Here is a 27,762-nt window from a genome sequence, read left to right as displayed (position 1 = left end):
TTAAACAAAACTCAAGATGATAGATAGATAGATAGATAGATAGATAGATAGATAGATAGATAGATATGATTGTCAACATTAAACAAAACTCAAGATGATAGATAGATAGATAGATAGATAGATAGATAGATAGATAGATAGATAGATAGATAGATAGATAGATAGATAGATAGATAGATATATATGATTGTCAACATTAAACAAAACTCAAGATGATAGATAGATAGATAGATAGATAGATAGATAGATAGATAATGATTGTCAACATTAAACAAAACTCAAGATGATAGATAGATATGATTGTCAACATTAAACAAAACTCAAGATAATAGATAGATAGATAGATAGATAGATAGATAGATAGATAGATATGATTGTCAACATTAAACAAAACTCAAGATGATAGATAGATAGATAGATAGATAGATAGATAGATAGATAGATAGATAGATAGATAGATAGATAGATAGATAGATAGATAGATAGATAGATATGATTGTCAACATTAAACAAAACTCAAGATGATAGATAGATAGATAGATAGATAGATAGATAGATAGATAGATAGATAGATAGATAGATAGATAGATAGATAGATAGATAGATATGATTGTCAACATTAAACAAAACTCAAGATGATAGATAGATAGATAGATAGATAGATAGATAGATAGATAGATAGATAGATAGATAGATAGATAGATAGATAGATAGATATGATTGTCAACATTAAACAAAACTCAAGATGATAGATAGATAGATAGATAGATAGATAGATAGATAGATAGATAGATAGATAGATAGATAGATAGATATGATTGTCAACATTAAACAAAACTCAAGATGAGATAGATAGATAGATAGATAGATAGATAGATAGATAGATAGATAGATAGATAGATAGATAGATAGATATGATTGTCAACATTAAACAAAACTCAAGATAGATAGATAGATAGATAGATAGATAGATAGATAGATAGATAGATAGATAGATAGATAGATAGATAGATAGATAGATATGATTGTCAACATTAAACAAAACTCAAGATGAGATAGATAGATAGATAGATAGATAGATAGATAGATAGATAGATAGATAGATAGATAGATATGATTGTCAACATTAAACAAAACTCAAGATGATAGATAGATAGATAGATAGATAGATAGATAGATAGATAGATAGATAGATAGATAGATATGATTGTCAACATTAAACAAAACTCAAGATGATAGATAGATAAATAGATAGATAGATAGATAGATAGATAGATAGATAGATAGGATTGTCAACATTAAACAAAACTCAAGATGATAGATAGATAGATAGATAGATAGATAGATAGATAGATAGATAGATATGATTGTCAACATTAAACAAAACGTCTCGGTTACGTATGTAACCCTCGTTCCCTGAGTAGGGAACGGAGACGTTATGTCGGATGACGACGAATGGGGTTTCGCTTAGAAAGCCTATCATCTTCGAGTATATAAAACGAGCCAATGGCAATGAAATGCCATGGGTCTGCGGAATTTGCATAGCGTAACTCCGCCCCACCCTGGGGGTATATAAGGAAGTGCGCTGGCAACATGCAGATATGTCTTCGCTGAGGAGCCGAGACTGAACTCAGGCGTTTCCAGCGGTACAGCGGAAGTGGCAGGGAGACGTAACGTCTCCGTTCCCTACTCAGGGAACGAGGGTTACATACGTAACCGAGACGTTCCCTTTCGTTGTCACTCCGAGTTACGTCGGATGACGACGAATGGGGTTCCCAGTGTAATCACGCCACCTCTCGACTGTCTTCCAGTGCCCTGCGTAAGTCTGAGCTCCCTGTCGTGAGACTAGCACGGACGAAGGAGTCCTACTTAACACAGGAATACCAAGGTACACTGGGAAGCATATCTCAGTGGAAATATGCAATCATGCCCAACCCGAGGGGGGGGACTTGGAATACACATATGACCCCGAAGGGCTGCATACGGAATAACACTGGGGTGTCCAGCCGCAGGTGGAATATTTCAACCCCAGGGGTGGCAAGGTGGCTTGCCAAGGGAAAGACACATGCTCAAAGAGGCTTACAGTGGAATACACATGTGGGGGTCACCCGGAGGGGGAACCATGCACATGGAGGCACCTGGCCAAGCGCGAAAGCTGCCGGTGGCATAACTCTGGCGTTGACGTCGTCAGTGCTGGAGGAGACTCAGGGCTTATTAGGCTCACCTGAGGAGAATATCGCACGTATCCCGTCCGTGGAGAGGAATGGCGAGCAAGCGAAGACACCTGAGCAGAATCTATTACCGGCTAGTTGAAGCGAGTACATGAGAAGAAACTGGCTCCACTCGGAGATTGTAGAATCTCGCGAATGTGTTAGGTGTCGCCCAGCCTGCAGCTCTGCAGATGTCTGTTAGCGAGGCGCCATGCGCTAGAGCCCAAGAGGATGCCACACTCCGAGTGGAGTGGGCCGTCACACCAAGGGGGCACGGTCGACCTTGCTGCTGGTATGCCAAAGCAATGGCGTCCACTATCCAGTGAGACAACCTTTGCTTGGAGAGAGCCTTTCCCTTCAGCTTCCCACCATGACAGACAAAGAGCTGGTCTGAGGTCCTGAAACACTACGTTCTGTCGACGTAGGCACGGAGTGCGCGTACTGGACAGAGCAGTGCCAAGGCTGGGTCTGCCTCCTCCGAGGGCAGCGATTGCAGGTTCACCACCTGGTCTCGAAAGGGAGCGGTGGGAACCTTGGGCACATATCCAGGCCGGGGTCTCAGGATCACGTGAGAGTTAGCCGGCCCGAATTCCAGGCACGCTTCGTCAACCGAAAATGCCTGCAGGTCCCCTACCCTCTTGATGGAGGCCAATGCAACCAGGAGCGCTGTCTTCATTGACAGGAACTTAAGCTCCACTGATTGCAGAGGCTCAAAGGGAGCACTCTGCAGGGCAGTTAAAACCACTGAGAGGTCCCAAGAGGGTACGAGGGGAGGACGAGGAGGATTCAGTCTCCTGGCTCCCCTCAGGAACCTGACGATCAGGTCGTGCTTTCCCAAGGACTTACCATCAACTGCGTCGTGATGTGCGGCAATAGCGGCAACATACACTTTCAGGGTGGAGGGAGACAGCCTTCACTCCAACTCTTCTTGCAGGAAGGAAAGCACGACACTGATGGGGCATTTCGTGGGTTCTAGATTTTTAGAAGAACACCAGTTGACGAAGAGGTTCCACTTCAACGCATAGGCATGTCTCGTGGACGATGCTCTAGCGGAAGTGATGGTAGCCACCGCCGCTGGTGGTAGGGTACTCAAACCTGCCTCGTCCCATCCAGGAGCCACACGTGGAGGTTCCAAAGATCGGGACGAGGGTGCCATAAGGTGCCCCGTCCCTGAGAAAGCAGGTCCTTCCTCAGAGGAATTGGCCAGGGAGGTGCTGTCGCGAGGAGTACTAGTTCTGAGAACCAGGTGCGGTCGGGCCAATACGGGGCAACCAAAATTACCTGCTCCTCGTCCTCCCTGATCTTGCGCAAAGTCTGCGCAAGAAGGCTCACAGGGGGAAACGCATATTTGCGGAGGCCCCGCGGCCAGCTGTGCGCCAGTGCATCCGTGCCGAGCGTGCCCTCGGTCAGGGAATAAAACAGGCGGCAGTGGGACGAGTCGTGGGAGGCAAACAGGTCCACCTGTGCGTCCCCGAACTGATCCCAAATCAGCTGAACCGTCTGGGGATGGAGTCGCCAATCTCCAGCAAGAGGCCGAAGCCGAGACAGCTCGTCGGCCGCCTGGTTCAGGTCTCCCGGGATATAAATGGCTCGAAGCGACCTCAGATGCTTCTGACTCCATATAAGGAGGTGGCGGGCGAGTTGTGACATACGGCGGGAGCGCAGACCACCTTGACGGTTGATGTACGCTACAGTCGCGGTATTGTCCGACCGGACTAGTACGTGTTGACTCCTGAGCAACGCATGGAAGCGGTGCAGGGCAAGGCGTACAGCCAACAACTCGAGGCTATTGACATGCCAAAGGCGCTGGGGTCCTGTCCAGGAGCCCGCCGCAGCATGTCCATTGCACATGGCGCCCCAGCCCGTGGTGGAGGCATCTGTTGATACAACAACATGCCTGGACACTCGTTCCAAGGGCACTCCGGCCCGAAGAAAACTGAGGTTCGACCACGGGGTGAAGGTCTGACGGCAGGTCGGAGTCACTGGGACTCGGAGCGTGCCGTGATGCCATGCCCACCTCGGGACTCGATCGCGAAGCCAAAGCTGAAGTGGTCTCATATGAAGCAATATGAAGCAACCCGAGCGGCGTGACCGGATACCCTCGGTGGTGCAGCGAGGCGGAATGACCGGCCCAGGCGTGGGTGGCATAGCGGCCCGGTGCGGGGGCACGGTCATTAGCCGCGTCCTGCCAGAGGAGGCCAGGGGAGGACCAGCGTCCCACTGAGGCGTGCTCTGGCAGGGGGCTGGCGACAGAGGGGGACAAGAGTGGCGAGGCTCGTGAGCGGCGCGCACTGTCATCCGCGCACTCTGTGTGCTCAGAGATGGGGAAGGGAGTTCTTTCTTTAACCACATTAGGGTGCTGCCCGTCGTGAGACGAGCAGCGGGAGTGGGAAAACCAAGGATTCTCCCCCGGCCCTGCTACCGTCTCCTGAAAAGAACTCATCGCCATCTCTGAGCAGCCCGTCTCAGGAGCGCCGCTTGGCCTGGCGTTTAGCGGGGCACGGGGCGGGAGAGGGCTGTGGCGCCTTCCTGCGGCTTCCTCCACGACGCGGCCCGGAAGCAGCTGGCTGCTGGGGCTGATCGGGTGGGGCGGGAGCCGCAGGAGGGCGCCCTCGGCGGCGAGCCGGCTGAGGCACCTGTGCCGACGACTGCGCTGCCGAAGCAGCGGGCCGCCGGGGCAGGACGTGTTTTAAAGCCTCAGTCTGCTTCTGGGCAGTCGAGAACTGCTGAGCAAAGTCCTCGACTGCGCCGCCGAAGAGGCCAGCCTGGGATATGGGGGTGTCGAGGAACCGGGTCCGCTCGGCCTCCCGCATATCGGCCAGGTTGAGCCACAGGTGTCGTTCCTGGACCACACAAGTGGACATCACCTGACCCAGCGAGCGTGCGGTCACCTTCGTCGCCCGGAGAGCGAGGTCGGTGGCGGCACGCAACTCATCAAAGAGTGCTGGGTCAGTCCTCCCCTCGTGTATGTCACGCAACAGCTGGGCCTGGTAGACCTGCAGCGTCGCCATGGCATGCAGTGAGGAGGCTGCCAGCCCCGCAGCTCTATAGGCCTTCACCACGAGGGTGGAGGAGAACCTACAGGCTTTGGAGGGGTGCTTTGGGTCGCCATGGGAAGAAGCACTCTGAGGACACAGTTGCATCGCAACAGAGCGTTCAACCTGGGGAACCCCAGTGTACCCTTTGGCAGCCGCCTGATCGAGAGGAGGCAAGGCGGAGGAGGTCGCCGAGCAATCACGGGAAGACAATGGTGCCTTCCAGGACCTTGTGACCTCCTCATGCATGTCCGGGAAGAAAGGCATTGGGGTTGGGCGGCGACGAGGGTCAGCGGCCGCTCCCAAAAAACAATCGTCCAGCCGCGAGCGCACTGGACCAGGTGGCGGGGACCACTCTAGACCAATGGCCGCGGCTGCCCGGGAAAGCATGGCCGTCAGCTCGGGATTAGACTCGGGCAATGCTGGGACACCCGAAGGTGGCAGCACAGCCGAATCGTCACTTCCCAAGGACTCCTGCCCACCTTGTGATGCAGCGATCGACATAGAATCCTCCTCTGGAGCGCCGAATGAGACCCGCGGCAAGTCAGTGGACTGTACTGCAGGCTCATTCGGAACACTCGCGGGTTGCACAGTGCTGGAGGGAGGTGTGGAGCGTGGAATAGTCGGCGCTTTGTTCCACACCGTAACCCTCAGGTCACCCTGGCCGCCAGCCGAAGTACCAGCTCTCGTGGAGCTCGTAGATCGGGGTGCGGATGAGGGGACTCTACCACGAAGGTCATTGAGTCTCGACCGCAACCGTGCGATGGGCATGTTCCCGCAATGGGAACATGACTCATCCACAAACGCTGCCTTTGCGTGCTCGACACCCAGACACACAAGACAGCGATTGTGCCCATCAGAGTCAGAAATGTACAGACCGCAACCAGAAATACACGGGCGAGGCATCTTTAAAAAGACGTGCCGCGTGCAATGCTCTTTTGTGAAAGGAGATTTCTCCACAAATAGCGACCAGGGAGATGAACACACACACTCTGGCAAATCACTGCACAGATAAGCAGGGAATGTGCACTCGCTGGAACTCGCCGTCACACCAACACTCAGAGAGAGGCTCGTCTCGAAGAGAATGAAGAGATGAACTCAGAATTGGCTGTGGAGTGAAGAATCAACTTGGCTCCGAAGCGAAAACATATCTGCATGTTGCCAGCGCACTTCCTTATATACCCCCAGGGTGAGGCGGAGTTACGCTATGCAAATTCCGCAGACCCATGGCATTTCATTGCCATTGGCTCGTTTTATATACTCGAAGATGATAGGCTTTCTAAGCGAAACCCCATTCGTCGTCATCCGACGTAACTCGGAGTGACAACGAAAGGGAACTCAAGATGATAGATAGATAGATAGATAGACAGATAGATAGATATGATTGTCAACATTAAACAAAACTCAAGATGATAGATAGATAGATAGATAGATAGATAGATAGATAGATAGATAGATAGGATTGTCAACATTAAACAAAACTCAAGATGATAGATAGATATATAGATAGATAGATATGATTGTCAACATTAAACAAAACTCAAGATGATAGATAGATAGGATTGTCAACATTAAACAAAACTCAAGATGATAGATAGATATATAGATAGATAGATATGATTGTCAACATTAAACAAAACTCAAGATGATAGATAGATAGATAGGATTGTCAACATTAAACAAAACTCAAGATGATAGATAGGAGTCAATATTAAACAAAACTCAAGATTAGATATATAGATTATATATCTATATATCGATATATGATTGTCAAGATCAAACATGAAACAAAGAGAACATGAACGGTCATTACACAAAACAATACTTGCTAAAGACACATGACAAATATGAGGGCTTAAATACACACAAGACTAATGACTGAACAAGACACACCTGTGCACAATGAACCAATCAGAACATGACACAGGAGACAAGGGAAGCACTAGACATGATGGCAAGGGAGTCACATGACAAGACCGTGAAACAACAACAATATTACAGTCAGCTATATGATCATTAAATGAATGAATACGGAACCACAATTATAGGAGTGAATTTATAAAGAAAAAGACATTCAATTCTTAAAAGAATAACAGTATGTAGCAGAGCGGGCGCGGGTTGACTCAAATTGATATAATTTCCGACTACGCCACCTGGGGAATTTCACCCCAAGAATTTAACACAACCTCTAAACACAGGTTCTAATCACTGTTGGAATCAGAGACATAGGTAATGAAAAAGATTTTATTAATTATTAAGACAGTAATACGCAGCACTCGTGTTACCAGCAATCACTCTCATCTATTTGCTTAATTCTATCGTTGGCAGCAGAGGAACCTGGGCTTACCCGCAGAGGCAGTCTCAAGATATCACCCTTATGAAAATTACTCTATTCACAGTGCACACACACACTAATACACACTCAACGACTCATGTCAGAGAAGACCACGACACACAGTGAGGACGTCACCACCTAAATGGTCACTCGTCTGCCCCCGGGTGCCCAGGCCCTGCCAACAAACAAAAGAAAGAAAAGACATCGACCAGTGATATGCAAAAAGAACAAAATGATATAACCATAAGTCACTAATACAATAATCAAACCAAAATAAACATACAAATTCAAAAAGATAAATCAATTAAAGACATAAACAAGAAAAAGCAAACAAAAGAAACTCAAAACATATCACTGAGAAGAGAATTCACAGAAAACCGTGCACTGGAACAGTTCGCTCGAGACAGTTCACTCGAAACAGTTCACTTGAGACGGCTCACTCGAGTCAGTTCACTCGAGACGGTTCCCTCGAGTCAGTTCACTCGAGACAGTTTCCTCGAGTCGGTTCACTCGAGACAGAACACTCAAGACGAAATTCAAAACAGAACACAAAACAGAACACAAAACAGAACAGAACAGCAGCCGATGAGGAGCAGAGCAAACAGCAGTTTATGATGAAGCAACGGGCAGATAATTCTCATGCAGGACGCCGCTATTGTCCTTATCGCGTGCAAAACATGCTGTCCCGGGATTACTATCCCCGAACTATGAGGTAACGTTAGATGGAGCCAGATGTCTCCGACAAACTCGTTGGCAGAAAGCGCAGATAGATCTTACACTGTCTCAAATGTCCATGGATACTGAACTCTCCAGAAAGCACACAGACTGGCAACCAGCACCGACAGTGAATAAGCAGCTTCAGCGATCTTTTACGAGCAACACCTGACACTGCACTCCAGCAAAAAGCAGCAGGGCGCCGGATAGTGACGCACACTAAGGATCCGGTAACCCATGCTCTTATACGCACCGGACGCCAGGCCATTGGCCAAACCATGACAAGTAGGAGGGGTCATAACCCTTCCTGCTACAAGTATATTGACCAAAATTAATTTCTTATACTTTATAACATAATACAACATAGTTTCATTATTATATAACTGTTGAGCAAATCACATTGTATATTATTTCCAGTGTCGAATCTGAGCCAGTTATCTTTGGCCCAGACTTTTTTCAGAAGCCTTTCCTTCAGCAAAACGCTGACCTGGTTTTTTCATGAAGAATTGATCTCCAAGATTCCTCTGGCAATAATATTCAGCGCTCTGTAACGTTACAATGAATAAGAAAACACTTCTGGTAACACAATGCATGCACTAAAATGCTTCTCACATCATCTAAGTGGTATCCGTGTTGTATCTGGAATTTCTTGAGGGCACAAAAGAGAAAGAAAGACAGCTTGTCAGGTCGATAGATTTCAGATAAAGTAAGACAGTAAATCAGTCAATCATTATCACATAGAGATACATTAAATATTGTTTCAATATATTTATATTGTGGAGGGTTCACTGCAAAACATTATATGATCAATAAGTTAGGTCAACAAATGTTTTCACATTGCTTTAACTCATCAAAATAAGTTAAGCACTTAACTTTGTTTATAAGTTATACAAGATTCAACTCATTTCAGTTGACATGACTTAAACATTTAAGTTGATTGTACTTAAAAATTGAAGGCACAACTGCAGTTTTGATAGTTCTCTCCATTCAGAGATGTTTTTCATTTCCACTGACTGGAACAGAGTATGAAACATCCATAATCCGAAATACGGTTTGCTCTCCAGTACAGTAGGTGGCGACAGTCCTAAAGAGTGGATCGCTATTAAAAAACAAGAAGATGTTTTCCATTGACTCTCAGTGAATGGCGCCCTCTGCTGGTGGAGTCAGTCGCTGTTGCTCCAGCAGTTCTTGGACACGTTTTGCTTCCGGTGGCTGTCAGATGCCTGAACTTCAGGCACATAAGGTAAGATACATATGTGCATGGCAAATGTTTGATATTTTTGTATGTATTTACAAGTAGAGTGAAGAGTACTCGATGAGTAATCGTTTGGGTCTTAAAGCTTGAGTGAATTTCTCCACTAATGAGATGATAAGCTGAGCTAACCAGCTAACATGCTTAATATGTAAACAAAGTCAGCAGAGACTATTACACGAACTATTGCATTAAAGCCGTCACACTTTCGAGCATTAGAAGTCCGAGAGCAAATATAGACACGTTTATATTATGGTTTGGCTTTCACTGGCTGTTATGAACTATTAGCAGATAATCTGCTGGCTAACGTTAAGCTATCAGTCCCACTTACAACAGGTTATTAAATGTTTTAATTATGCGTTAATTTAATTCTTTTAATTAATTTATTTCTTCAGTTTGTTAAAACTCAATTTTTTCAATTATCACAAGGTGGTAACTATACAAACATTTAAAGGAAATGTTTAATTATTACTTTTATAGTTATTACAGTGAATTTATAAATAATGATTATATGTCGTTCCAAATCCGTAAGACTTTAGGAACACAAATGAAGATCTTTTTGATGAAATCTGAGAAATTTCTACTTTTTCTACTTGTATACTAGCCTAAATTCTACTGTATTGACAAATGAACTTCAAAAAGTTCATAAAGAGATCGTAAAACGGTTTAAAAGCGGTTTAGCCCGAATTTTCTGAAGAGACATGATCGCTTTATATGATGAACAGATTGAATTTAGGCTTTTATTCGCATATAAACATTTATCAACTCACACATCAGTTCTGGTAAACAGAAGCTCAAGCATGAGAACCAATGAGGTTCATTCTCGTGTTACGCAGCACGTTTGAGCTTCAGCAAGAACCAATGAGGTTCATTCTTGTGTTGCGCAGCACGTTTGAGCTTTAGCAAGAACCAATGAGGTTCATTCTCGTGTTACGCAGCACGTTTGAGCTTCAGCAAGAACCAATGAGGTTCATTCTCGTGTTACGCAGCACGTTTGAGCTTCAGCAAGAACCAATGAGGTTCATTCTCGTGTTACGCAGCACGTTTGAGCATTAGCAAGAACCAATGAGGTTCATTCTTGTGTTGCGCAGCACGTTTGAGCTTCAGCAAGAACCAATGATGTTCATTCTCGTGTTACGCAGCACGTTTGAGCATTAGCAAGAACCAATGAGGTTCATTCTCGTGTTACGCAGCACGTTTGAGCTTCAGCAAGAACCAGTGAGGTTCATTCTCGTGTTACGCAGCACGTTTGAGCTTCAGCAAGAACCAATGAGGTTCATTCTCGTGTTACGCAGCACGTTTGAGCTTCAGCAAGAACCAGTGAGGTTCATTCTCGTGTTACGCAGCACGTTTGAGCTTCAGCAAGAACCAGTGAGGTTCATTCTCGTGTTACGCAGCACGTTTGAGCTTCAGCAAGAACCAATGAGGTTCATTCTCGTGTTACGCAGCACGTTTGAGCTTCAGCAAGAACCAATGAGGTTCATTCTCGTGTTACGCAGCACGTTTGAGCTTCAGCAAGAACCAATGAGGTTCATTCTTGTTACGCAGCACGTTTGAGCATTAGCAAGAACCAGTGAGGTTCATTCTCGTGTTACGCAGCACGTTTGAGCTTCAGCAAGAACCAATGAGGTTCATTCTTGTTACGCAGCACGTTTGAGCATTAGCAAGAACCAGTGAGGTTCATTCTCGTGTTACGCAGCACGTTTGAGCATTAGCAAGAACCAGTGAGGTTCATTCTCGTGTTACGCAGCACGTTTGAGCATTAGCAAGAACCAATGAGGATCATTCTTGTGTTACGCAGCACGTTTGAGCATTAGCAAGAACCAGTGAGGTTCATTCTCGTGTTACGCAGCACGTTTGAGCTTCAGCAAGAACCAGTGAGGTTCATTCTCGTGTTACGCAGCACGTTTGAGCTTCAGCAAGAACCAGTGAGGTTCATTCTCGTGTTACGCAGCACGTTTGAGCTTCAGCAAGAACCAGTGAGGTTCATTCTCGTGTTAAGCAGCACGTTTGAGCTTCAGCAAGAACCAGTGAGGTTCATTCTCGTGTTACGCAGCACGTTTGAGCTTCAGCAAGAACCAGTGAGGTTCATTCTCGTGTTACGCAGCACGTTTGAGCTTCAGCAAGAACCAGTGAGGTTCATTCTCGTGTTACGCAGCACGTTTGAGCTTCAGCAAGAACCAGTGAGGTTCATTCTCGTGTTACGCAGCACGTTTGAGCTTCAGCAAGAACCAATGAGGTTCATTCTCGTGTTACGCAGCACGTTTGAGCTTCAGCAAGAACCAATGAGGTTCATTCTCGTGTTACGCAGCACGTTTGAGCTTCAGCAAGAACCAATGAGGTTCATTCTCGTGTTACGCAGCACGTTTGAGCTTCAGCAAGAACCAATGAGGTTCATTCTCGTGTTACGCAGCACGTTTGAGCTTCAGCAAGAACCAATGAGGTTCATTCTTGTGTTACGCAGCACGTTTGAGCTTCAGCAAGAACCAGTGAGGTTCATTCTCGTGTTACGCAGCACGTTTGAGCTTCAGCAAGAACCAATGAGGTTCATTCTTGTGTTACGCAGCACGTTTGAGCTTCAGCAAGAACCAATGAGGTTCATTCTTGTGTTACGCAGCACGTTTGAGCACGCTCAATTCATATGGATTAGTTTTACGATCTCTTTATGAACTTTTTTTAAGCGCCAGAGTTTCTGCGTAGCTGTCAATGGAGGGACAGAAATCACTCAGATTTCATAAAAAATATCTTCATTTGTGTTCCGAAGATGTACAAAAGTCTTACAGGTTTGGAACGAACTGAGGGTCAGTAAATGATGACAGAATTTTCATTTTTGGGTGAACTCTCCCTTGAAAAATGCATGCAATAATGAATATCTCTTCTTATAGTTTACTGGTATGATAAATGTGTCGTAGTGTCGGGAATGCAGCCGCCTCTCCCCACAGCTGCGGTCAGAGAGCTGGTTTGCTCCTGTCTGCATCGAGACCCAGTAGCGGCGGACCTGCGCTGCAGTCTCTTCGTGGCCGCCGTCCAGAGCTACAAACGCGATTCGGCGCTCAGACCCTTCCCTCCTCGCTACCTTCGAGGAGAGATCAAGGACTTTGAAGATCTGGTTAGTCGTTTGAAGAAATTGAGCTCTCCATGTTGTCGGCTTTCCCAAACAAACGCATTTTTTAAATTTGATTCTACTATGTTCCTCACAGCAAAAAGATGTGGATACTTTACCAAACGTGAGGGATCTGGTGCGTCTGGGACACGGTGATGGAGATCATCATCTGGCTCTAGTGCACTGGGTTCTGTCCTCCAAGAGTTTTGCTGTGAAGACCCTGCAGAAAGAGGAGGTATTGCTAATCTTCATGTAGATCTTTGACGAATCTGATTTCTCTTAATGATTCTATCATTCTAAAGAGTTCTTTCAATTCTTTTGAGAAATTGAATGTGGAGATTCAATTCTTGTGGAGAAAAAAGATGAAAGAAAGAAACGCAGTGTGTATTTGTTTCAACTGAACAGATGCGACAAAACAATTAAAAATTAAAATCATTTGTTCAGGATGGATCAACCCTAGAAGCTCTCTATCTTTGTGATTCACTAAAAAGAATCGGTTGATAAGAATCATTTGTTTAGACTACACTGGTCAGTTTGTGTGTTTGTGAATCACTAAAAAGAACCAGCTCATAATAATTATTCATTGAAGGAATGAAAAACACTGGTAGTACTTCATGTTTCTACTCCACAAAAGGAACCGGTTCATAAGAGTCATTAGTTCGGACTGCACTGACTGGTCACATTCACACTGTATGTTTATGATTCACTAAAAGGAACCAGCTCATAGGAATCATTTATTCAGGAATCAGACTACATTGGTTACACTGCATGCTTTATGCATGTTTGATTCACAATTTTAGTCATTTTAGTTTGGTTTTCAATTCGTGTCAGCGTAATAATCGTTAAGAATCGTTTTCGGTCCTGGTAATTCTGGACTAGTCATTGAGACATCCCACAGATTATTCTGTGTAGTTTTGCACATCCCTGCATGTTCACTGGTGTTTATCCTCACTCCATCAGTTTGCCCGACTCAGCCAGCTGACCCAAAGTGAGGGTATTTCAGCTCCAGCCCCAGACTTCCTCTTTGAACTGCAGTACTGTGATTTGCTCAACTCCAAGTTCGAGAGGACGCGGGCCGGACGAGATCTCATCTATGCATTCCACGGCAGCAGACTGGAGAACTTCCACTCCATCATACACAACGGATTACACTGCCACCTGAACAAGGTCAGCATGTGGATGATGTGCTTTGGAGGATGATGTGCTTTTGTACCTGTTTTATATGCTCTCCAGGCATTCATTCTTTTCACTACAAATAATTATGCCCGACAGACTGTCCCTTATCAGTTCATGTTTAGATAATATGTGTGAAGACGATAATTATAACTACAATGTCATCTGCTCATTGGTTCAACACAGTAAGCCACTTAATCTTTGATATTTCAGACCTCACTGTTTGGGGAGGGCACATACCTGACCAGTGACCTCAGCATGGCCATCCTTTACAGTCCTCACGGTAACGGGTGGAGGGAAAGCGTCCTCGGGCCTCTGATCAGCTGCGTTGCCTTGTGTGAAATCATCGATCATCCTGATGTGAAGTGTCAGGTGAAGAAGAAAGGTAATGTGTCAGATGAACAGCTGAATATATTACTGTTCAGAAGTTTGGGATTGATTGTTTAATGGTTTTGAAGTGTCTTATGCTCACCAAGGCTGCATTTATTCGATCAAAAATACAGTGAAAACAGTAATATTGTGAAATATTATTCCAATTTAAAATAAGTATACATTTATTCATTGCTCCAGTCTTCAGTGATCCTTCAGAAATCATTCTAATATGCGGATTTGCTGCTCAAGAAACATTTGTCATTATTATCAATGTTGAAAGCAGTTGTGCTGCTTAATATTTTTGTGGATACCATGATCCCAGGATTCTTTTATGAATAAAAAGTTCAGAAGACCAGCATTTATTTGAAATGGAAATCTTATGTAACTTTGCAAATGTCTTTACAGTCACTTTTTGATCAATTTAACGTGTTTATTGTCAGTCTTCTTCATAAATCAAACTTTTCAGACCTGTGAATAACACTACTGATACTATGATTATGTTTGTAATGGAGTATTTTGCAGTATATAGAGGCATGTGGGGTAAGATGAGCCACTTATTTAAGTTGTTCTGTAGACAATAAAACATTAATGACTATAAATCACAAAGTCCTCTTTTATTATGGTTCATATTTGCATTAACCAGCGAGGAAAAAGTTGTAATAGTCATGATATTAAAATTCAGGCCAATACTGAAAGGCAATAATTATGTTTTATGTTATTGCTGTTATGCTATTATTTTTCCTAAATTAAAATTAAAATGTGTAATAAATATGAAGTCACCTCTGTCTAATTGGCCCTTTTTTAAATACATAGTCATGTGACAAATTATATGTAGTTTGCTAAAACGAAAAGACCCCACTCTCCCCTACTTTAAAAAAAATATATATATATATTATGTAAAACAGTATGCAACAATAAACCTTTCAAACAGTAATATGCTACATTCTTGTCAACAAAATAAAAGCAAACACTGATTTAATTTTTATTCCAGTTTTGTGTAAAAATTACCATCCATTATGAGACTATCCCAGCAGATATCTAAATTTCAGCTCTCACTTTGTGTGTTTCAGACTCCGAGAGCATTGACCGCCAGCGTCTGAGGGCCAGGAACAGTGAGGGTGGCGAGGTGCCCGAGAAGTACTTTGTGGTGACCAACAACGAGCTTCTGAGAGTGAAATACCTGCTGGTGTATTCTCAGAGACGCTACAGATCACGGTGAGACGTCCTCATTCACATGGACACCACTGGTGGATCTCAGTAGACGGCACGCGACTTTCTTTGCAGTACTTTCATTCCTCAAAAAATCCACTTTAGAGAAATAGTTCATAGTCATAATTTGTCCCCTATGGAACACAAATGGAGAAGTGTTGAGGAATGTGCCTGTCACACTTTTTCTTACAATTACAATGAGTAAGAGACTAGAACTTTAAAAAGGATGTATTTCCCAGCCAGTCGTGACCAAATCATAGGCTGGTAATGTGAACTATATAAACTAATTCATTTAAAAGATCTTAAGCTCTTAAATATCTTACATTTTGATGTTTCTCACACAAAGCTATCGTATGACTTAGGGCTGGGTATTGACACAAATTTCACGATTAAATTTCGATTTGACTCAATATCTATGAATTGGGGTATGTATTGGGTCCATGGCAAAGATTCTACAGGGAAAAAATATCTCTCAACTAATGCTGTAAACTATACAGGGAACTCCGTTTGGTGGATTACTATAAAATTAAAGTTTAAAATTGACTGATTTGTGGGCTACTTGCATTTAAATTGCACAGAAGGAAGTTTTCATAAAAAACTTGTTCATGACCAAATTATGTTTCTACTACTTTTTGTGAAATATAAACCCTTAAAGGGTTAGTTCACCCAAAAATGAAAATTCTGTCAGTAATTACTCACCCTCATTTTGTTCCAACCCCGTAAGACCTTCGTTCATCTTCGGAACACAAATTAAGATATTTTTGATGAAATCTGAGTGCTGGATCACTTCTCCATAGACTGCTAGGTGGCCCAAACTTGCTGGCCCAGAAAAGTTATTAAAGAGATCGTTAATATAGTCCAAGTGACTCCAGTGGCTCAATCTTAAATATATCAAGCGACGAGAATACTTTTTGTGTGCAAAAACAAACAAAAATAACGACTTTATTCCACTATTCATTTCCTTCTCTCTGGACCTCTAGTTGGTTCGCGTAGTGTTTTTGCGCAGCGCGTCTGTGTTACACGTCACCACGTAGGCTCACTATTGGCCGACGCTGGTCATGTGTGTGATGCGTGATGACGTATAACACAGACGCGCAGCGCAAAAACACTACGAGGCCCAGAGAGAAGGAAATGAATAGTGGAATAAAGTCGTTATTTTTGTTTGTTTTTGCACACAAAAAGTATTCTCGTCGCTTGATATATTTAAGATTGAGCCACTGGAGTCACTTGGACTATATTAACGATCTCTTTAATAACTTTTCTGGGCCAGCAAGTTTGGGCCACCTAGCAGCCTATGGAGAAGTGATCCAGCACTCAGATTTCATCAAAAATATCTTAATTTGTGTTCTGAAGATGAACGAAGGTCTTACGCGGTTGGAACAACATGAGGGTGAGTAATTACTGACAGAATTTTCATTTTTGGGTGAACTATCCCTTTAAATGGTGGCTGTCATGAAAATATGACAATTTATTCAAACATACATTAAATATTGAAGAACAGGTTAAGTAAAAATACAATGAATATGCAATATAGTGCATATATTTAGCGAAATATTCCTATGTATAGTTATTTTTATCAGCTTTTCTGAGGTAAACATTACATTACGTTGTTTACAAGCAGTTTTATTTACGTCTTTCTGCGGTTGAAACACTGATTGAGCGATTACATGTGACGTGATGCGGATTTCGTTCGTAATCCTTTTGATTAAGTTGTACTTTATCTTTCAACATACCTTCTGATGTTCATTCATGGAGCTTATAATAAAGCGGAAGAGATGATCAGTTTACGTGCGCTTCGCTTGATCGAATTTAGAAGCTGAGACTTTATTTCATGTCAGGAGTAACAATGCACAAAGATTACTGAGATTCATTGGATGGGAGGCAAGATGCAGTACAAAGTTCTGTTCATTCATCAACCGCATAGACTGAAAGATCGATTCTTGGGATTTAAAAATCGATATCAGTTCTTCTAATTAAGTATTTAGATGCATTTTCATCAATTCGATCACAAGTGGACGACACAGAATACAGGTGTAAACGGGGTCTAAAATGTTTTGAGCTTGTCCAACTTTCAACCACTTCCAGAGGTAGTAGAAAACGCATTTGACCGGATTGCTTTCGTTGTGTAAACGCTCATGTGGTCGAATGTGTTCGAACAGCCACAAAAAAACAAATCTACTCTCCACCTACTGACCTAACGAGTAAACATTATGGGAAGCGCGCTAGCCAGACGGGATTTAAACTTTATCGGCTGAAGACCAAAGTTTGGTTTGAAGACGAAAAATGTACCAAGCACAATGTTCTCTCACCATTCCTGATTTCTAACACACACTCACAGTGTTCAGTATCATCTTACGACTGTCAGAGCAGAAATGAAAGCTGCTGATCTTCGTTTGTTTTTCCGTCATCTCCAGGCACGTTCATATAAATAGCGCGAGCTTATTTCATCCATTAGATCGAAAGATCTAAAAAAAGCCCATACATTTACCAGCCCATAGACCCTCCCCTAGAAGAAATCAGGACCAAAGTGGACAAAAGAGCAGATGTACGGCAGGTGTAAACGTGTGTGTCTCCCTCGCCTACTTGTGATCCGATTGACCAAAACGCATCTCAATACCAGGTGTAAACAGGGCCAAAATGAGAATCAATAAAATCCAGAAATCTGTATTTTTAACCCAGCCCTAATATGACTTCCAAAGACTTGGAATATAGCGAGTTAGTCATATGGACCACTTTTAGGACACTTGTGACTGGTTAAATCAACTCTTTAAAATGATGTTCTGCTCTGATTCCAGACATGCTCAAGGGAGGTCGTGGCTCGTCAGACATCATTTTGCCATCATGATGGGCCTCTATATCCTGCTCCTCGTATTCATCGGTGCCTTCAACTCGTCCGCTTTTCAGTCCTACTGGCACAGAATGTTCCGGTAACCCAGACTGCTCGCATCACATAAACGCTCTCGTCCAAAGTGCCTTTTACGCACAAAGATTATCATAAAAGAGGAAAAAAGACTCAGGAACTATTTTATCCGCTCAACACGACATTCCTCCATGTATCACTTGATTTTTACACGCTATCCTTCATTTTCTTTACTTAGATTACGTAGATTTCCATAAACACTGTGCATCTGTCAGAAGTAAAACTGCAGAATGAGCATTGATGTTAGCCACAGAGAATGTTACATGTTAGCATGTAGCCTGTACTTTTTGAAAGGGTTCACTACACTAGTTACAACCAAATGATCAAGACGAAAGCGCTGCCTTTTCAACCTAGACATTGGCAAAATTGTTGCTTATATTAATAAAAATAATCCTGTAGGGAGATCTGTGTGCTTTTTTATAATAGATACATATTTTTGAGTTTTGAGGCAAATATATATACATTTTCATGTTGCTAGGCTATTGTACTATGTCTAGATCAAGTCAACTATGCAGAAAACCCATGTTATGTTGGTCAGTATCATTAAAACTGTAATTAAAATTAGTCTTGATATTGCATAAATGTCTCCAACTTGAATAATTCAGAGAATCTGAATTGTGAAATTATTTAAATTAAATAAATGCAACAGGATTACGGTGTGTTTCTTAAGGGACGGAGTGAAATGCATTAGTAAACTGGCTGTTGTTGTAGTTTATGGCTCTTGGCACGCTGAACGTTTTGTCTGGCTTGTTGTTATCAGTCAAAAACAAAAGCAGTAAAATATTACTGATTACAAAAGCGGCATGTTTTTCATCTTGAGAAGCGGAGACGCATTTGTGTGCACCGTAGATTAGACATTTTTATTAAAAAAATTACATTTTATTTAAAGTGGTACTTGCTTTCATGCATAAAATTTGTTAAATGCATATATTTCAATTACTGTCGAGATCATTTATAAAAATGATCAATTATTCCATATTAAACATTTAATGATAAACTTATGTCACGTGTTGTTTTTCAGGTTTAAAACATGGAAGCATATGATAAACCTATGAACAGTATTTATTTTAATTTATCACTTAACCATTAACATTTCTTTTCTCGATGCAGCTTTATATAAGATAGACGTTGATCTGGTTGATCTGTTATGAATCTGTTCTGGCTCATGATGTCTAATTGCACACTCATAAATATATTGTTATTGAGTAACAAGCCAGACAGGAGTGGGAACGTGTCTACGGTGGGCACTTTTCCAAACGGGTCAGTCTGACCTTATTAGTCCCTTTTATGAAAAAAAGGAAAAAAAGTTAAATTAAAAGCCAGTTTTATTCAGAAAATATTTGCACATACAAATATTAGAATACATCTTTTTGTTTATTGACAAAAATATTATTGTAGCGCATACAGACTTTACATAGTTTTAGCTAATTGTAATTACAACACAGTGTTTTAGATTGTTTTCAGCAATTTCACCGCATTTATAAATCACACATCTTTATTATTGATTTATATTATAACATATAACATTTTTAAATAGTAGTGAAATGCATTAATAAAAACAGCTGCCTTTTGTGCTACATTAATAACTGGATTGCATTATTTGAGTTCCTCTTAAAATGTAGAATCAGTTTTCTGCAGTTGGACAGGCAGGAGCCAAACACACAAAGAATCCCTCAGACTTACTCTGTTAAAAGAAAAGCAAAGTAATTATATATATAATTTACACACACACTCATATATAAATACAGCTCTGGAAAAAATTAAGAGACCGCTGCAAAATTACCAGTTCCTCTGGTTTTACTATTTATAGGTATGCGTTTGGGTAAAATTAAAAAATTTTGTTTTATTCTGTAAACTACTGACAACATTTCTCCCAAAGTCCAAATAAAAATATCGTCATTTAGAGCATTTATTTGCAGAAAACGACAACTGGTCAAAATAACAAAAGAGATGCCGTGTTGTCAGACCTCGAATAATGGAAAGAAAATAAGTTCATATTCATTTTTAAACAATACAATACTAATGTTTTAACTTAGGAAGAGTTCAGAAAAGAGTTAAATATAATCAAGTGAGTTGAAAAGGAAAGTTTTGAGTGAGGAAAAGAAGGGTTCAAATCTGGCTTTACTGGCAGAGGGATACACTGGCAGAGCGTCGGGTTGCTTCCATCCTTAAAAATTCAAAGACGGCGGTTCATAAGAACAAGGTCAAGCAGCAGACATCGGGGACAACAAAGCTACAAGACGGCAGAGGGCGAAAAAGACTCTCCACTGACCGGGATGACTGCCAACTCATTCGGATGTCCCTCAACAACCGTAGGATGACATCAAGCGACCTACCTTTTTTCTAGCTTTGCACGACTTCAGCCCTGCCCCTAGGAGCCTGTTTCGAACCGTCCTCGCCGTGCACTTCACCCCAGCTGCCGTTTGCCATTCTTTTTGTAGGTCGCTTGAATTTTAAGGATGAAAGCAACCCAACGCTCACTGTATCCCTCTGCCAGTAAAGCCAGAATTGAACCCTTCTTTTCCTCACTCAAAACTTTCCTTTTCAACTCTTTTGGCATGGTCAATAGTTATTTTTTGACTAGCGCTCTACTAGCACTGTTTTTGCCATCCAGCTGGTCCTATTGCAAGAGGATAGTGATGAGGATTTAAGAAAATTTTGCAGTGGTCTCTTAATTTTTACCAGAGCTATATATATATATATATATAGTGCAATGCATAAGTTAATACACCCATGCTAAAGTTTACTAAAAAGAGGAATAAAAAATCATATTTTGGAAATTGAACTTAATGCCTTAATTTAAAAAATTAGGAAAAATCCAACCTTTAAGGACACCAATTTTCTTTGTGAATGATATGGTATGGTGAAGGCTATGTGATGATGTGGGGCTATTTTAATTCCAAAGGCCAAGGGAACTTTATCAGGATGCATAGTATCCTAAAAAAAATTTTTTTTTATATTTAAAAATAAAAATCTGCCTGCCTCTATGGGAATTTAACATAGGGGTGTACACACTTATGCACCATGTATTTTAAGGAAGAACATTTATTTATTTACGATACATTATTCATTCACAAAGAAAATTGGTGTCCTTAAAGGTTGGATTTTTCCTAATTTTTTAAATTAAGGCATTAAGTTCAATTTCCAAAATATGATTTTTTATTCCTCTTTTTAGTCAACTTTAGCATGGGTGTATTAACTTATGCATAGCACTGTATATACATACTACTAGTATACTATATATACTGTAATAAAACAATAACAAATTACACAAATATGTTTGAATGGTTTGTTGTTATATATAAATTAGTGCTGTCAATCGATTAAAAACTTTAACTAGATTAATCACACATTTTTTCTGTGATTAATCGCAATTAATCGCAATAAAAAAAGAAATGTTTTTGTACGTTTTTAATATATTTTATAATGTAATAATTTCACAGTTAATCAAATTAATGTAGAAACAACATAAAGACAGTATATTTTAAATAATTTTTTAATGGCATCTTTTTATGAATGAAGGCCAGTTTTACTGATATTAATACAGCTACTGATTTTTTTTTTTTTTTCACATTTATTAGGCTTCAAAAATATAACACTTTTTAATTTAAGTGAACTTAAAACAATGCTAACATAAACCCATAATAAATGTCATATTTATTCGTGCCCTTCCTGTCTTAACAGTTAGGAAATATACTGTAATAAAGTTATCAAAGTTATATGCAGTCTGCACTGCATAAACTATAAATTAAATAGTTAATCCTTATTAAAGCTACAAAAGTTATTTAGTCAACAGCAGTGAGTCATTTTCTCTGTTCCCTTTGTTCTTTAACTTTACTGACAGGAAGCTTTATTGGCTGCTGTCCCTTTAAGAGCAGACAGACACGCGGATCTCACCGTTTATATACCGTACTGTCTATGGATCTCACACGCGCCTCATTCTCTCGCAACTCTTCGTTCATTTTAGACTTTATATAAATCATTTAAGACTGCTCTTATGAGGATAATCGACAAAACTGACATTTTGGGATTGTTATTGTTAGTTCAAGCGCGAAAGAGAACTGGATTCTGGCGCCCTGTCTATGCATTGTGTGTGTGTGTGTGTGTGTGTGTGTGTGTGTCACATAAAGACATTCACAGACAGCGCTTTCTCTTTTGTCTTGCCGCGCTTGAAATGTTTAAAAGCATTTAAATGAATAAGAGCGTGATCATATAATGTAAAGCTAGCCAACGGATGGCAGAAAAGACGGATGCTGCGTTAATTGCGTTAAATATTTTAACACGTTAAACCAGACAAAAATTAATCGCATGCGTTAACGCGTTAACGTTGACAGCACTAATATAAATATATTATTTAATTATTTAAAAGGGGTATATGTAAGAATGTTGTATGTATTAATCACTTTTTATTTCCAATGTGTGAACAGCTTGTAACGAAACTTTAAAAAAAAGACCTTCCCCGACTTCCTAGGTTGACTACAGCCCTATTCGGACGGGATGAACTTTACAAGGGTAGATGGAGTAATGTAGTTTTACCACAGGACGTCTGTAATAGTAATGGCCAATTCGCACGGGATAAGAAATCTCAGTAAATCTAGCAGAAGTGGGAGAGTAACTCGATTTGTGCATCGCCGTCACCCTCCTGTCGTCATGTGTGTATTACGTTACTTCCTGATGTGATGATATGTGCGCAAACACATATAACCTATATTTTATTTATATATATAAAACAGTTATGTCCTGTCGAACGATATATTAATTAACTTCAGATTGGATAGTGTTGGCAATAGGCACTTACCTAACGCTAAAAGATGTTTCGTGCCTCTAACAAGTGCTTTCGATCTTCTCTCTGATCTGAATGGTGTGTGGAAAACACTTGAGTTTTGCCACAGACTCGTCCCAGCGTCTAGAACGCGACTGAATGCTTTTTCAAGCGTCTCCATACTTGAAAAAACGCGGAAAACTGTTTTCAAACACGAAATGACAAAATATTTTCGTACATATTTACAGCGGGTCTGTTCGCACGGGATTAGTATTACCTCAGGTAATTTTTCCAGACCTTTTTACTGAAGGTAACAATCGCCGTAATCTTTACTGACATTGTCCGTAATGATTAGATGGCACATTCGGACAGGACTAAAATCACAGAGAAGCTCTGGTAATTATTACTTTATCCCACCTCTCCATGTTAAACTAGTCCTGTCCGAATAGGGATTATGAAAGCCTGTAGACTTTGGACTATTTTTATGTGAAGGACAATCAAAAGGATGTGACGTTACGCTCCCGAGAGCCTCTCTTCCATTCTATGACACACGAAACAGATGCTTATACAATGTTCAGGATAATGGCGAAAGCGAACGAAAAAGAAGTTCAGCGTGAGTATCGGGGCCTTGAATCGCGTTCAGCGAGCAGTGAGTTGCTGTCTGCAGTTCACTTAATCGCCACTGGTGTCGCTATATAACAAGGGTTTCTGAATTCTACATATAGCCCCTTTAATATAAGATTTAAGTGTATGTATCTGTACTATGGCCCCAAAGTATAGTTCAATAAAAGCATTTTGGCTTAATTAAAAGAAACAATATGGCAATCATCGTAGAAATGAACAATTATATTTCAGCTTTGTCAAAAAAAAGAATGATAAAGAGCAACACAGAAGTAAAACTGACCTGCAGGTTTTGGTGGCAGACGGGTGGATGTTTTTCTTCGGTCAGCTGACCACGCACACACCTTCCGAAGCGATGCAGACAGACGTGGTCTGTCGGGGAACAGGACTGTGCACAAGACGGAGGTCTGAGAACCAAGCAGCTGGAGCAGGTCGTGTGCTGGCAGTGACCTCCACACTCACGCTTCTCCATCGATACTGACCTGCAACGGGATATGGAAAATTTAACAGTCACAAGTGAGAGACAACTGATGCCAGGAACCTACTGGACTGACATGAAGTCTGAAATCATTTAAGATGAATCAAATGTCAAGACTACATGTAGAAAAGTTGAAGCAGAAGTTACCTTGCTGAGCAGATTTCATTGGGATTCGCCTTGCAGAACTCCCACGTGCACTCAGGTCTGCAAGTGTCGGCTTTGAGAACCTCAAGCACTGTTTGGAAATACAAATGCATTGAAAATGAGCAATAAGTGGCACCTCTTGATGGAAATAAATGTTTGGTGCATCAATTTTTGGTCAAGATCTTGTATTGACAATGCAAGAGTCCAGCACTCTGTAAAGTCTCCGCCAGCACATCCCAAAGACTTTCACTGAAGTTAAGGTCTGGCCTCAGAGGTGCCAATTCATGTGTGAAAATGATTCTTCATGCTCCTCACAACTATTCTTTCACATGATGAATATTAACATCGTCATCCTGAAACATGGTCATGATGTGTGTCTTCCTACATGGTTGTTTAAGAAATGAAAAGCTACACACTCCATCAATTCGGGTTAGAAGAACGGTCGCCAAACATATAACATGCTAGAAACACAAAAATCGCTGCAATAATGATCCAATCAAAGACTCTTATTTGCCTGTTTAAATATGAACAGCAACTTTTTTTTTTCTTTTTTTTTTTGGCCAGGCAATATTGTGAAATATTGTTCCGCAGGTCAAAGAAAAAAACAGACAATAAAATTGATGGAATCCCGTTACAATACGGATGCGGTTCTTCAGGAAGGGTTGTGGATTTCATCACTGTATAGATAAGAACAATAAGAGCTTTGCTTTTATGGGGAAAGTGCTCCGAGATCAAAGGAATCCTAGACTGCCATATCTCTCTTCACAGTTTATAAATTACATTAACCTTGATGATGCCTTTTTCTTTTCTTTTCTTTTTTTTCAAGAGTGTGTTTCAAGTTAAAACATAAGCAGGTGCACACTATGCATGATAGGATTGTAGCACAGGGGTTTTCATACTTTTAGATGGCAAGATCCCCCAAATATGATGATCGCTAAAGGGAAAAATAAAGGCAGCCAAATATTTTAATGCATAAAGTTCAGTTTATACTGTATGAGGAAAATTATACTATGTGAGAAAAAATTTAAGTATGGTATTATAAAGACAAAGTGTTTTCAAAATTAAATGACTGGCTTTTATATTGTTATATTACAACCGAAAGAAATTAGTAGATTAAATATTTTATTTGTATATATTTAATATATATATATATATATATATATATATATATATATATATATATATATATATATATAACATTTAATGTTAGCTTAAGTAGAAGTACGAAATTAAAATAATTTAAACAAAAACTTAATTAAAAACTAAATAAATATATATATTTTTAAATAAATCTAATTTAAAATAACACAAATTATAATAGTATATCAGTGAGATACATCTATATATTGGCTTTTATATTGTTATATTACAACCAAAAGAAATTAATAAAATATGAAACTGTAGACGTATAGCAAAATAGAAATATTGTCAATTAAATTTACATTTATTTATTGTAAAATGTTCATACATTTTATTATATCATGTCAGATATATTAGCTTCAGTACTAAAATAATTAATAAGAATAAGAACTGTATAAATATATATATATTTTTAAATAATAATAAATTAATTTAAAATAACAAATTATAATAGTATATCAGTGAGATATATCTATATATTGTGTGTTTGTGTGAAACTATGAATATCAGCAGAATAAAATACAATAATTTGAATAAAAAGTTATGTATAATATTACTGTTATTTTTTTCTCTGAAAAGTTCTGCAGACCCTCGAGAAACCCCCGGTGGGTCCCTGGACTCCAGCTTGAAAACCCCTGTTGACTCTTCATATTTTCTTTTGTATAATTCACAGGCTTCTCACTTCTTTTGACCAACATATTACCATGACACTTAAATCATATATATATAAAAAAATTAAATATATTCACTATAGAAAAGATTTGTCCTTATTAATTTCCATGACTTGTCAGGCCTGGCATTACCTGATATTGTCCATGACCATGAGAAACCTGAATTCAAGAACCAACTTTGCACTTTAATTTAGACCTTTATGATTCTATGCAACATGCTGGCAGGGTAAGTTGGCATCTTCAGCTTCAGCGATACCTGATTTGCAGGTTCCCTTGCGTTCTGCTTCTGGTTTTTCATCTGCTGGTTTTTCATCTGCAGCTTCTTGGTAAACGCAAACCAGCCCTTCGTCGCACTTCCCCAGGTAGTCCCAGGTGCCTCCACAGCTTTCTCCTGCGAGTTTGGCACAGGCTGGACAACAACCGCAAATCCCAGTGGTTATACCACCCTGACACTGGAGCTTCAGCGCTTTACGAGGGGAACAATGAATGCGTTCGCAGGGCGGACAGTGCAAGGCTTGGAGGATCTGCTGGCCCTCCAAGGTGGTCATTTCCACAGCCGTTACCAGCCACAAAATGACCAAGATTGAGAAGACGCATGGACTCATGGTTGGACTGCACGTTTCGAGATGGGTCGGCTTGAACTGTACGCCCCTTTTATACAATGGTCCTCACAACCAAGACCACATTTTACGACCTATTGATTCAACCTCACATCAGCAAACCTCCTCCCTTCTTCACAACCAATGGATGATGGGGAACTACTTTTTTTTAAGTCTGGATTTGCTGTTAATTATCCCCAAGTCTTATCTTTACAATCACTCTGTTGTTTTCCTTTTGTCTGAAAACCAATAAGTTGGAATAAGGGGAAAAGACTGGACCCTTTGTGCACAGGTCACATGACCAATAGCAGAGGGTGCAATTCACGGTGTGATCAAGATAATCGGCCACAAGCAACAAGGACGAGATTGGGACATTGGCAGGTTATCTGAGAAGACCTGTGTGCGCCGTTTTCATAACCTGCGACGCAATAAAACGCTGCTTTCCGTCTGCCTTATAGTTTTCAGAACGGTTCTTCAAACAGTCTCAAAGTTCACACCCTTGACCGCTTTATCCTTAATGAACGTCTACCGTAGCTAATAAAGTATTAGATGATAAAATGAGTGAAAATTCTTGAATAAATAAAATGTTCTATAAATGCAATTTTAATGATGTTTTAATTTTTTTTAAATAATATTTCTTGTTAAATGAATGCAAAGTACAATAAAAGATTATTGAAAGATTAATTTCTAGTATTATTGTGAATGATGCATTAATGATAAATTCTTTAAAATAAATAGTCAATGAAATGGCACTTTTTTTTTTTTTTTTCTTGACCTGTTATTTATTCAAAATTCATCAAATGCAACTCATACCTCGTCTATGATGGGCATGTTTTTAATTTCTCTCCAAAAATGCATTTTGATATTTTTTGGGGGCGTAAAGTAAATAATGTCCTGATATCGTAATGAAGAAAAAGGTCTGATTAAAAAGATGAAATTCTTGAAAAGAGAGAGAAAAAATATTTGAACAAAATTGCTTCGCTGATTATTAATATTAAAAAGAAATATTTAAAAAACTAAAAGA

General features: G+C 40.7%; 3 protein-coding genes across 5 annotated transcripts in view; 1 reads left to right on the top strand and 2 right to left on the bottom strand.

Annotated features, from left to right (window-relative positions):
• Window positions 1-8,536, bottom strand: part of scamp5a (secretory carrier membrane protein 5a) — a 32,103-nt gene extending 23,567 nt beyond the window's left edge. For both annotated transcript variants that reach the window (XM_084397741.1, XM_084397743.1), the window contains exon 1: window positions 8,358-8,536. The gene's annotated coding sequence lies outside the window, so the exon portion shown is untranslated. The remainder of the gene's footprint in view (window positions 1-8,357) is intronic.
• Window positions 8,537-9,407: 871 nt separating this feature from the next.
• Window positions 9,408-18,974, top strand: parp16 (poly (ADP-ribose) polymerase family, member 16). Of its 2 annotated transcripts, none has more exons than XM_084397736.1 (7): window positions 9,408-9,537; window positions 12,459-12,655; window positions 12,747-12,884; window positions 13,610-13,816; window positions 14,036-14,207; window positions 15,265-15,409; window positions 18,199-18,974. In XM_084397736.1, the coding sequence occupies exons 2-7, from the start codon at window positions 12,467-12,469 to the stop codon at window positions 18,332-18,334; spliced, it is 987 nt and encodes a 328-aa protein (XP_084253862.1). In that variant the 5' UTR covers window positions 9,408-9,537; window positions 12,459-12,466; the 3' UTR covers window positions 18,335-18,974. The 2 variants fall into 2 exon arrangements, with proteins under 2 accessions (XP_084253862.1, XP_084253863.1); XM_084397737.1 differs by having other exon boundaries at window positions 9,464-9,537; window positions 12,432-12,655.
• A 944-nt stretch (window positions 18,975-19,918) lies between these two features.
• On the bottom strand, window positions 19,919-27,716 carry LOC311283353 (uncharacterized protein). Its single transcript, XM_084397696.1, has 4 exons — window positions 26,396-27,716; window positions 24,332-24,419; window positions 23,990-24,188; window positions 19,919-20,007 (listed from the first exon to the last, which is right to left on the bottom strand). The coding sequence occupies exons 1-4, from the start codon at window positions 26,742-26,744 to the stop codon at window positions 19,948-19,950; spliced, it is 696 nt and encodes a 231-aa protein (XP_084253822.1). The 5' UTR covers window positions 26,745-27,716; the 3' UTR covers window positions 19,919-19,947.
• Between the last annotated feature and the right edge of the window lie 46 nt (window positions 27,717-27,762).

Source organism: Rutilus rutilus, assembly GCF_951802725.1.
Source record: "Rutilus rutilus genome assembly, chromosome: 23".
Lineage (NCBI taxonomy): Eukaryota > Metazoa > Chordata > Actinopteri > Cypriniformes > Leuciscidae > Rutilus > Rutilus rutilus.
Note: the sequence above shows the minus strand (reverse complement) of the source record. Positions and strands in the feature narration are given on the sequence as shown.